Here is an 11,286-nt window from a genome sequence, read left to right on the forward strand (position 1 = left end):
TTTTTTTTTTTTTGCGGAACTGGGGATTGAACTCAGACCCTTGCCAGGGAAGCACTTATTCCACTGAGCCATCTCCCCGGCCCCAATTTTTCGGTTTAATTGCATTGTTTGTCCTTTGTGTTAATTAAGTGTGTTTGTGGGGTAGTTCAGGCTCTTGTCTCTAAAAAGTTCGTCATTACTGTTATAGCAAGTCAAAGACATTCACATAATGCAGCTGGTCTCAAATTTCCATAGGGATATAGCAGTAATACTTATCTCAGGCTCAGCTTTTAGTTAATTCACACCCTTTTTTTATACTGGAGATTGAACCCAGGGCCTCAGGCTTGCTATGTAAATTCTCTGCTACTGAGTTACATCTTGCTTTTTTAGTTTTTGAGATGGAGATCTCACCATGTAGTTCAGACTGGCATTGAACTTACTGTGTAGCCTATGCTGGCCTTAAAACTCTCAGCAATCCTCCTGCCTCAGCCTCCCAAATACTGGGATTATAGGTGTGCACCATGGTGTCTAGCTATTTCTTTTTGTATTTATTTTGAGACAGTATCACTAACTGCCCTGCTTGGCAACCCAGATGGGCTTGAGCCACCCTTTCTTAGCAACCTCCCCAGATTTTTCAGGGGTTCTTTCTTTTGAATTTTTTTTTTTTTTTTTTTTTTTTTCAGAACTGGGGATTGAACTCAGATCCTTGCGTTTGCCGGTCAAGCGCTTATCCTATTGAGCCATCTCCTCTGCCCCAAGAGTCGGGACGGGGGCTCAAACCGGCGACCTCGCGGTATAGAGCCCGGCGCATTAACCGCTGCGCCAGGTTGCCACCCTTTTCTTTTGAATTTGTATGGGTGTTTTTTTGTTTGTTTTTTGTTTTTTGGCAGAACTGGAAATTGAACTCAGGTACTTGCGCTTGCTAGGGAAGCACTTATTCCACTGAGCCATCTCCCCGGCCCCAATTTGTGGGTTTTTGGTTACAAGGTCTCACTATGTAGCCCTTATTGGCTCTAAATTCATGCTCTCCTGCCTCAGCCTCCCATGTGCTGCGACTGCAGAGGTCCATGACCACGTCCACCTCTCAGTGGTTCTGTCAGTCCCACCACAGTTGTAGATGAGAAGCCCAGTGGTCGTGGACTTGCCCCACATCTGTGTGCAGTGATAGCAGAGTTGACGTGAGTCCTTGACCATTTTATCTTAGCAACGGTTTTCTCATTGTGCTGGTGGCAAATCCACTAGAATAAAGATAATGGTATCCATGTGAGTTTGACATTAGTATCAACATGTGTCACCCTCTCTACCCCCACAGCTTATTGACCAGGCCTGGCTCCCAGCTGGGGTTCAAGTCCCCCTCCATCAAGTGCCCTATTCTGTGAAGGGTTCTTTCCGCTTCTTACCTCCAACCCAAGTCATTGTTGTGGGCAGCTACCCTCTGAGCACCTGTACCCGGCCCAACATCAATGTGGATATAGCACTGACTATGCCCAAGGTAAGGTTTGCAAGTAGAAAGCCAAGTACTTGACCACTTAGAAATCCCTGAGCAGCCGCTCTCTCCCACATGTCACTTTCCATGGGGTTAAAATTGGAATTCTAAATCAAAAGAACATACCATAGCAGTCATCTTCAGAGCACCCTACATGGACTGATGAGGAGTTGCTACTGTTCTGGAACGTTTCTTTCTTCATTTGAGAATTAAGCATGGTATTGCTAGCCCTGGCTCAGGAACTCTACTGTCAGCGGAGAATCCCTGGGACTCCAGCCTTGCTATATCTTTAGCCTCAAATTCTGCACACATTTATATGCCTGGCCCTCTCTCCTTTGGCCCCCTCAGGAAATCTTACAAGATAAGGACCTGCTGAACCAGCGTTATTTCCGCAAGCGTGCACTGTACCTGGCCTACTTGGCTCACCACCTGGCTCAAGATCCCCTGTTTGGCAGTGTGCGCTTCTCCTACACCAATGGCTGCCACCTGAAACCGTCGCTGCTGCTAAGGCCACATGGTGGGAGGTGTACACTGAGCTGTGAGAGCAGGTTTGGAGGGAGGAGCACAAGGTGTTTAGGGGACTAGGAGTGAGTCTCAAGGGCATGGTGAGAGGCATGGGGCTCAAGTTAGAAGGGCAGGATAAGGACCTCACATTCTGAGATGGGGAAGCATGGTGTCCTCAAGTATAGGAAGGGTTCTGTGGCAACTTCTTGAGTTCCAGGAGATACAGGGTCTCAGCATTCCATGTCTCTACCCAGGAAAGGATGAGCACTTGGTCACTGTACGCCTACATCCATGCCCTCCACCTGACTTTTTCCGTCCATGTCGCTTATTGCCCACTAAGAACAATGTGCGCTCCACCTGGTACCAAGGACAGAGTCATCCAGGAGATGGTGAGCAAGTGCTGGTATTGACTGGTGCTAGAGGGGAGGGGTGTAGTGACTTCTCATTCCATGGTTTCTCTTTTTCTCTCACAAATAAACCAGAACCCCCTACTCCTCACTACAACACATGGGTCCTGCAGGATACAGCTCTGGAGTACCATATGCAGCTGCTTTCAGCTGTGCTGGGCTCTGCCCAAGGGCTGAAAGATGGTGTAACACTTTTGAAGGTCTGGCTGCGGCAGCGGGAACTGAACACAGTGAGTTTGGAGCAGCCTAGCCTCCTTGTCTTGCTGTGTGCTGGGCTGGCTTTGAGTGCAGATTTCTTCCTCTCTGTTGCAGGGCCTGGGTGGATTTAATGGGTTCCTTATCTCCATGCTGGTTGCCTTCCTTGTGTCCACACGCAAAATCCACACAACTATGAGCGGCTACCAGGTCCTGAGAAGCGTCTTACAGTTTCTGGGTGAGGCAGCTAAACTGGGAAAGGCCAGGGGCTTTACTTACTCCAGGAATCCTTTGATTCCTTGCTGTCACATGAGTAAACCAAATGCTGGATTCAGGTGGTTGCAGCCACCACGATGGGGGGAGGGGAGGGGATTGGGGCTGGCTCTCTAGTCAAAGGACTCCTTCTAATACCCTTTTGGTTATTCCCTCCAGCCACAACAGATTTGACCATTAATGGGATCAGTTTATGTCTCAGCACAGATCCCTCTTTGGTGAGTTGAGAAAGGCTCCAAACTGTGCCTAGGAGCCTGAAGGTAAAGCTCAACCCTGATTGGTTTTTCTCTATCCTCCAAGCCAACCCTGGCTGACTTTCACCAAGCCTTTCCTGTTGTCTTCCTGGACTCATCAGGCCGTCTCAACCTCTGTGCTGATGTCACTGCCTCTACTTACCACCAGGTACCAATGGGTCCTCCTACATTCCCTAGATATCCTAACTTAGACTGTTTGAGCAGCACCAGAGCCCCAGAAACTCGTTCAAAGAGATGAGGTCAGGCCCATGTCCTGGTCTGAGTCCTTGGGTCAAAGAAGGGTATGGTGACGGATCCTCCTTACTCTTGTGGCCTCAGGTGCAGCATGAGGCACGGCTATCTACTGTGCTGCTGGACAGCAAAGCTGACGATGGATTCCAGCTGCTATTGATGACTCGCAAACCTATGGTCCGGTCTTTTGACCATATCCTGCAGTGAGTTTAGGGGTGACAGGGTATGTGGGTGGGTCCTGACTTTTGGGAGCATGGGCTAAAGGTCCTTAGGCAGATGATTAGATTTTCCAAAGAGGAGACAGTACACTAGACTGACATACCTTGATTACTCTTTTCTCCTCTGCCCCTCTAGTGTCCGTCCTGTGAGTCGCCTGCAGGCAGCGTGTCACCGGCTAAAGCTCTGTCCAGAACTGCAGGACAATGGTGGGGACTATGTGTCAGCTGTTTTGGGCCCACTAACTGCCCTCCTGGAGCAGGGTCTGGGGACCCGACTGCAGCTGCTGGCACACTCTCGGCCCCCAGTTCCAGAGGTGATTTGGTATAGGATGGGGAATAAGCAGTACTATCCAGTGTTCTAACAGATAGAGGGCATGCCATCGTCCTTCTAGCTAACTGGAAGGTGTATTTCGTTTCTAGCCAGGTTGGGATTTTTTTTTTTAAGAGAAAAAAATATCAAAACAACATAATAGGGTAGCAATGGTTAACACATTGTGTATTGTTATCTTTAAATAAATTACTCAGATGACGGAACAGCATTTAATTGTCCAAGCAATATTAGTATAGGTCTTTTCAATTAATTAAGACGATTAGTAGCACAACTATCATATATTTACCACATACATATGTGTATGTATATATACATAGTTTGGGAGGTTTTTTTTGTTTTTTCTTTGCTTTGTCCTTTTCTCTATTTCCCATCCAAATTTCTCTTTCCTTTTGAAGTTCTTTCCCTTTTATGAGGAATTGAACTCACAACTTTGTGCTTGCCAGGTAGGTGCTGTGCCACTGAGCTATATCCCCACCTCAAGTTCTTTCCCTTTTACAATATCTATTATACTTTTTTTTTTTTTTTTTTTTTTTTACAGTACCAGGGATTGAACTCAGGACCTTGAGCTTGCCAGGCAAGCACTTATTTGAGCTATCTCCCCAGCCCTATCTATGATGCATTTTGGATCTTATTTATTCTTTCAGCTTTTCACACTAGGGAGACAATATGATGTTTACACATGTACATCTGGTTTATTTCACTTTTTGGGTATGGTCTTGAGTTGCATCCATTTACCTAAAAATCTCCAGTTTATCCTTCTTTATGGCTGAGTAGTACTCCATTGTATAAAAAGACCACATCTTTTTTATCTTTCCTTGATTGATGGGCACTTGAGTTGTTTTCAAAATCTAACAGCACAAATTGTGCTGCTGTAAACGTAGGTGCACATATATCACTGTGGCATGGTATTTTTTACTTTTGGGAAGATACCCAGACGAGGAATAGCTGGTTAAAATGGTACCTTCAATCCTAGTTTTTTGAGGAATCTCCACACTGATTTCCACAATGGTTGCACAGTCTAAACTCCCACCAGCAGTGGAGGAGGGTTCCTTTTACCCCACAGCCCCTCCAGCATTTGTTACTGGTTGGTTTCTTGATAATGGCCAGAAATCTCAGGGTTGTTTGAATTTGCATCTCTTGAATGACCAATGATGTTGAACATTTTTTTAATATATATATTCTCAGTAACCTCAGTAGTAATTCTCAGTACCACCTGTCTGAGAAATAGGTGGCAAACTTTTTTTTCCATGTTGTGGGTTTTCTTCTCACTCTGTTGGTAATTTCTCTAGCTGTATGAAAGATCCCAAGGGCCAGGGAGATGGCTCAGTAGAATAAGCACTTCCCTGACAAGTGCAAGAGCCTGAGTTCAATCCCCGACTTCGTCAAAAAAAAAAAAGAAAAAAAAAAGATGATCTCCCACTTAATTGTTCGTGACAGTTTCTGTGTGATCAGGGTTTTTCATAAGGTCTTTGCCTACAATGTCTTCAGGAGTGTTACCTATTCCATTTTCCAGCAGATTTAATATTTCTGTATTAATATTTAGTTCTTTGATCCATTCCAAATTTAGTGCATGGTGAAAGACATGGGTCCAGTTTTAACCTTTGGCATGTGCAGAGCCAGTTTTTCCAGCACTGTTTATTAAAGAAGCTATCTTTCTTCCCGTGAATGTGTTTGGTGCCTTTGTCAAAAGTGGCTGAGTATTTTCTGATCTGTTTTATTTACCTTTGGGTCTGGTTTTTTTTCATTTTTATTTTTTTGCCAGTACATGCTGTTTTTATCACAGTAGCTTTGTAGTATAATTTCAAGTCAGGGATTTTAATGCTCCCTCAGCCAGGAGAATCTTGAGTTAAGCTCAGCTTTTTTATACCCCACAGTGGGACATCAGCCAAGATCCACCAAAGCACAAAGACTCTGGGGCCCTGACTCTGGGATTGCTCCTCCAACCAGAGGGACTGACCAGTGTTCTCGAGCTGGGTCCAGAGGCTGATCAGCCTAAGGTAAGGATCCCCATCGTGTACATGAGAAAAAGGGTTGGATAATCCTCATGATGCTGGGAGTGAGGCTTGTCAGGTTTCTGAAAGACTCTGCCCTCTCTCCCCTCTTTTCTGCCTCCTTCCCATCCTCCCTTCTTTTTTCTTTTTCCTCTTTTCTCCCTCCCTTTCCTTTCTTCCTTTCTCCTTTGTTCTTTCTTTCCTCCCTCCTCCTTTGTTCTTTCATCCCTCCCTCCCTCCCTTCCTCCTTCCTTTTTTTCTCCCCTCCCTCTCTACTTCCCTTCTTTTTGTCAGAGATGGTCTCACTGTGTAGTCCAGGCTGACTTCAAATCATGGCAAAGCTACCACCTCAGCCTCCACAGTGCTGAGATTACAGGCATGTGCCACCATGCTTAGCTAGACTTTTTTTCTGATCTCTTCTACTATCACTTGCCTCTCCTCAGGCTTCTGACTTCCGCCAGTTTTGGGGATCCCGCTCAGAACTTCGGCGCTTCCAGGACGGAGCCATTAGGGAAGCTGTGGTTTGGCAGGCAGCCTCTCTATACCAGAAGCGTCTTATCCCCCATCAGGTGGTCACCCACCTCCTGGCACTGTGAGTGTTAGCATCTGCATGCCTGGAAGCAACCATGGCCTGTGGAGTCTTAGAATAGAAGAATATCTGTTGGGGGAGGGAGGGAAGAATGTTGGGGTTAGCAGTTTATCTTCTGGTACATAGCCCCTGATGCCCCCACTGTGTCCACATTCCTTCTTCAGCCATGCTGACATTCCAGAGACTTGTGTCCACTATGTGGGGGGCTTCCTGGATGCATTGATCCAAGGCCCAAAGGAGGTAAGAGCTTTGGGGTCTGCCTATGTCTTGTGAAGTGAGTGGCAAGGCCTTGGAAAAGCTGTCCCTCCCACATCCGCCAGGTTGTATTTCTTGGTATGGCCAGCAGAGGGAGTGCTGGCTCTACTACAGCCTAAGCCAAGATAGGACCCAGGTGGTACTGTGGGTAAGTAGGATCCAGCCTTCTGTCTTCTTTTTCCCCCACAGACCTCTAGCACAGGAGAGGAGGCCCTCACAATGGCAGTGCGTTGCTATGATGATCTGAGCCGTCTGCTGTGGGGGCTGGAGGGCCTTCCTCTAACTGTATCTGCTGTTCAGGGAGCCCACCCAGTGCTGCGCTATACAGAGGTATGATACGAGGAGGCCTTTCTGCTCTGCTCCAGTCTCTTCCATTTCCTGCCTGACCACTCAATACTAGGCTCCTTCCTCAACCCCCTTCTTCCACAGGTGTTTCCACCAACCCCAGTCCGACCTGCCTACTCCTTTCACGAGCACCTCCGAGAGCGGGCCTTGCTATTACCTCGGTCTGATAAGCCTTGCCCAGCATATGTAGAGCCCATGACTGGTAAGAGGGCTTTCACTAGCAAATGATGAGGTAGATCTATTCCAGGCTGCAGCATGAGACCTTTTATTTTCTTCCCTTAGTGGTTTGTCACCTGGAGGGCAGTGGTCAGTGGCCTCAGAATGCTGAGGCAGTGCGGCGGGTCAGAGCTGCCTTCCAGCTGCGCCTGGCAGAGCTACTGACACAGCAGCATGGACTGCAGTGCTGTGCCACTGCCACACACACCGATGTCCTCAAGGTCAGACTGGTGCAGGGCAGGGATCCCAAGAAGAAGGCTCTGGGAATGTTAGGGTGTACGTTAAGAGACCCTTAGGCACTGGGCAGGGGTGCCACCCTGGGTCCCAGCTTGATGTTCACTTTCGCCCCATGCTCTGTTCCAATAGGATGGGTTTGTGTTCCGGATCCGCGTGGCCTATCAGCGAGAGCCACAGATACTGAGGGAGGTGCAGAGCCCAGAGGGGATGATCTCTTTGAGAGACACCCCTGCCTCCCTCCGCCTAGAGAGAGACACCAAGCACTTGCCCCTGCTCACCAGTGCCCTACACGGGTATGCCTTTCCCTGCTTCTCTACTGTTTCACCTGGCTGCCAGTTTCTCTGGGAAGTCAGGTGGTATAATAGGGATGTAAGTTCTAGAATCATGGTCCTGCCACTTGCAGCAGGTTTTCTCCCAGACCTTATTTTTCTCTTTTGTAGGGTGGACTTTTTAGGACGTTAATTGGGAAAATGTACATAATGCATTAGCATAGAAGCCAGTATTAGGTAAGGGTTGAATAAATATTAGCAGCGAGGCTAAGACACAGATCCTTGGCCCTGAGTGCCTGAATCTTACTGCCGTTCTTCTGCCCGCAGACTCCAGCAGCAGCATCCAGCCTTCTCGGGTGTAGCTCGGCTGGCCAAGCGGTGGGTGCGCGCCCAGCTTCTGGGTGAGGGGCTCACTGATGAATGCCTGGATCTGGTGACTGCTGCCCTTTTCCTGCACCCTGAGCCCTTTACCCCTCCCAGGTGATTCCCTCCACTTCTCCCCAGGCAGGAATTCTTGGAGACTGGCTTCCATCCTCCATGCTGTAGCCTCAATCCAAATGGGAGAAAGGGCTGAAGAAGTGATAGAGGCTGTTTTTCGATACTGTGCCTTCCACAAGCCATACTAAGGCGTGTGGGCCCCCTAGATTATGGGAAAATCCTGGGAGGGGGTGTAGCAGGGCCCCAGACTCATTCTCCTTCCACTCAGCTCCCCCCAGGTTGGCTTCCTTCGGTTCCTTTCTCTCATATCAACCTTTGATTGGAAGAATAATCCCCTCATTGTCAACCTCAACAATGAGCTCACTGGTAAGTGGCAGGAGTGGGGTCTGAGTGCTGGAAGAAATATCCCATATGGATCACGGAGTAGGCAGGCAAGATTTTCTGTGTGTCTGTTAGATTTTCTCTATGCCTACCCTGTCCCAGGTTTCTAAACCTGACTCAGGTTAGGGAGTTGTGAAGAGGGAGAGACCTTGCTCAAGCCTGGCTGTTGCAAGTCATTTGCCAATGTGGTAGTGAGAGACAGATTGGTCAGGTGGGAAGCAGGCTACCTGAGGGGCTGTGGAGGGGGATCCTGGACACCAGTGAGAAGTCTTATGTGGGGAGCAGAGCAAGGAAGTGTAAACTGGTAGCCTACACTTACTGCAGGTGAGGATGGTAATTTCCAGTTGTAATCTGAGGAGTTGTGAGTCTCAGAGGAGAGTGTCAGATTCCTAATCCTCCAGGTGTGGGAGCCTAGGGTAAGAGGGGCCAGGAGCAGGCCTCAGCTTGTGCAGGCCCGGAAGCCAGCCTAGGGGGTGCCAGGCAGTGGAAAATTCTGCCTCTGGGCTGAGAAGAGATTAACATCCCCCAGCTAAAACAAAGGCAGTGTCTCTTCACCTTTGCTCCTTGGGAAAGGAGTATTGGAAAATCCCTATGCTGGGCAGCTGCTAAGGGCACAGTAGTAGGACTTGAGGTAGTGAGGGTGTCTTCTGGGGAGGGATCGGCTTACCCAGAGACACGTTGTCTCCAGTGGAGGAGCAGGTGGAAATCCGCAGCGGTTTTCTGGCAGCCCGGACACGACTTCCTGTTATGGTCCTCATGACTCCCCAGGACCGCAAAAGCTCTGTGTGGACACAGGATGGACCTTCAGCCCAGGTGCAACCCCATATATACCCCCAAATTTGATTTTTCTATCCTGGGAAGAAAGTGGCCCAGCCTAAATGAGAAACCCATGGTCAATTCTTGTCTGATGTTTCTGTACCTCCCAGATTCTCCAGCAGCTTGTGATCCTAGCAGCTGAGGCTCTGCCAATCCTGGAAAAGCAGCTGATGGATCCCCGGGGACCTGGGGACATCAGGGTAAACACCAGATCCACAGTAGTAACTTGAAGAGCTGTTAGGCTTCTTTGAACATGTTTGGGGGGTCCTTGTTTACTGAGACTGACAGTGGTGGATCCTAGAGGCCTGGTTCTTCCAGCCTCTGGTCTGCCTGCTTCTCTGGAGTTCTTACTGTTCTTGCTTTCAGGAGTGCACACAGGCCTGTAATGGATGGTCAAACGTGGGAAGGAGGGAAGCAGGGTGGCTATGTAGAAGGGTGCACAGATAACCCCTTCTGCCCTCTTCCTTAGACAGTGTTCCGGCCACCCTTGGACATATACGATGTGCTGATCCGCCTGTCTCCCCGCCACATTCCCCGGCACCGCCAGGCTGTGGACTGTCCAGCAGCCTCCTTCTGTCGTGGCCAGCTCAAGGAGCCACGACCCTCATCACTGATGCCAGTGTTGGGATATGATCCTCCTCAGATCTATCTAACACAGCTCAGGGTGTGTCCTCAAGGGTTGGTTGAACTGGGAAAGGGACTTCCTGGTGGAACAAGTGCCCACCTGTAATCTTGTCTCTTTTCTTCCTTTTTAGGAGGCTTTTGGGGATCTGGCCCTTTTCTTCTATGACCAGCATGGTGGAGAGGTGATTGGTGTACTCTGGAAGCCCACCAGCTTCCAGCCCCAGCCCTTCAAGGTATGCTGGACAGTACAGCTCTGTGCGCCTGAGTTGTGCATATGGTGCCCTGTGGCCCTTTGTGTCTGTGTATAGTGTGCTCGGTGATGACTGTGGGTCAGCATGGACTAAGGGCTCATGTCTGCCCCCATCGTGATGTCTCTGGGCATGCCTCTGTGGCATCTCAACCCACATTTCTTGTCTGATTCCTCCAGGCTTCCAGCACAAAAGGGCACATGATGGTGTCTCAGGGTGAGGAGGTGGTGATGGTGCCCAATGTAGAAGCAATCTTGGAGGACTTTGCTGTGTTGGGTGAAGGCCTGGTGCAGGCCGTGGAGGCCCGAAGTGAAAGGTGGACTGTGTGATCCCAGCTTTGGAGCAAGCTATTGATGGACCTCAGGAGCAAGATGTCATGCATATGGACCCTCCATAATGGGCCTGATGGTTTGAACATATCGAAGCATCCTGCACCAATTTTCTGTCTGCTGCTTCAGCACTGAGGCAGGGCTATGGTGTCTGGTCAAGTACACTGAGCCTGATTTCCTGGATAGCCAAAAGAGGACTAGGAGTCAGCTCAGAGGAACTGAATCCAGGAGATCTGTTGCCTGAATCCTGGGCCTGGACCTTTACCCCACCCCTCTTAGGCTTCTCTGAGAAGCAGTTAGAGAAGAGGGTATGTGCCTGGGTTGGAGGCTCTGTCTCCATCCCCCAGCAAGGCATATGTGTGCAGATCTCATTGTGCCCTTCACTGTAGCCTCAGGCCTTCAGTTGGGACCCAGAGGTGTGGCTCTTTCTGAGGGTCACAACACTAGCACTGAGTAATGGGAAGGGGGCTATGTGTGTCTGAATAGACCACATTGAAAGCATACAATGCCTCCTGTGTTGGTGCTACCGCTTCCCAGGGTGGAGACTGGGAAGGGGCAGAGATAGGATAGAGCTGGGTGAGCTAAACGGTCAGGTGGTCCCCCAACCAAGGAGGGATATGGAAGGCATCAAGTGCTACCCGCAGCCAGTGAGTGTCTGATTCTGTCCGTC

At 49.1% G+C, this 11,286-nt stretch overlaps 1 protein-coding gene across 2 annotated transcripts in view; it reads left to right on the top strand.

Annotated features, from left to right (window-relative positions):
* The window catches only part of Nol6 (nucleolar protein 6), a 16,643-nt gene extending 5,363 nt beyond the window's left edge, over positions 1–11,280 (top strand). For both annotated transcript variants that reach the window (XM_023716062.1, XM_004631916.2), the window contains exons 4-26: positions 1,292–1,471; positions 1,814–1,982; positions 2,224–2,359; positions 2,444–2,606; positions 2,689–2,809; positions 3,004–3,062; positions 3,145–3,246; positions 3,417–3,532; positions 3,684–3,861; positions 5,753–5,875; positions 6,313–6,461; positions 6,623–6,698; positions 6,903–7,043; positions 7,143–7,260; positions 7,341–7,495; positions 7,641–7,804; positions 8,108–8,260; positions 8,487–8,584; positions 9,288–9,412; positions 9,526–9,615; positions 9,885–10,079; positions 10,171–10,272; positions 10,467–11,280. In XM_023716062.1, the coding sequence (XP_023571830.1) occupies positions 1,292–1,471; positions 1,814–1,982; positions 2,224–2,359; positions 2,444–2,606; positions 2,689–2,809; positions 3,004–3,062; positions 3,145–3,246; positions 3,417–3,532; positions 3,684–3,861; positions 5,753–5,875; positions 6,313–6,461; positions 6,623–6,698; positions 6,903–7,043; positions 7,143–7,260; positions 7,341–7,495; positions 7,641–7,804; positions 8,108–8,260; positions 8,487–8,584; positions 9,288–9,412; positions 9,526–9,615; positions 9,885–10,079; positions 10,171–10,272; positions 10,467–10,616 (3,063 nt within the window). In that variant the 3' untranslated portion in view covers positions 10,617–11,280. The remainder of the gene's footprint in view (positions 1–1,291; positions 1,472–1,813; positions 1,983–2,223; positions 2,360–2,443; positions 2,607–2,688; positions 2,810–3,003; positions 3,063–3,144; positions 3,247–3,416; positions 3,533–3,683; positions 3,862–5,752; positions 5,876–6,312; positions 6,462–6,622; positions 6,699–6,902; positions 7,044–7,142; positions 7,261–7,340; positions 7,496–7,640; positions 7,805–8,107; positions 8,261–8,486; positions 8,585–9,287; positions 9,413–9,525; positions 9,616–9,884; positions 10,080–10,170; positions 10,273–10,466) is intronic.
* The last annotated feature ends 6 nt before the right edge of the window (positions 11,281–11,286 follow it).

The sequence above is a fragment of the Octodon degus genome, unplaced genomic scaffold (genome assembly GCF_000260255.1).
Source record: "Octodon degus isolate 3935 unplaced genomic scaffold, OctDeg1.0 scaffold00045, whole genome shotgun sequence".
NCBI lineage: Eukaryota > Metazoa > Chordata > Mammalia > Rodentia > Octodontidae > Octodon > Octodon degus.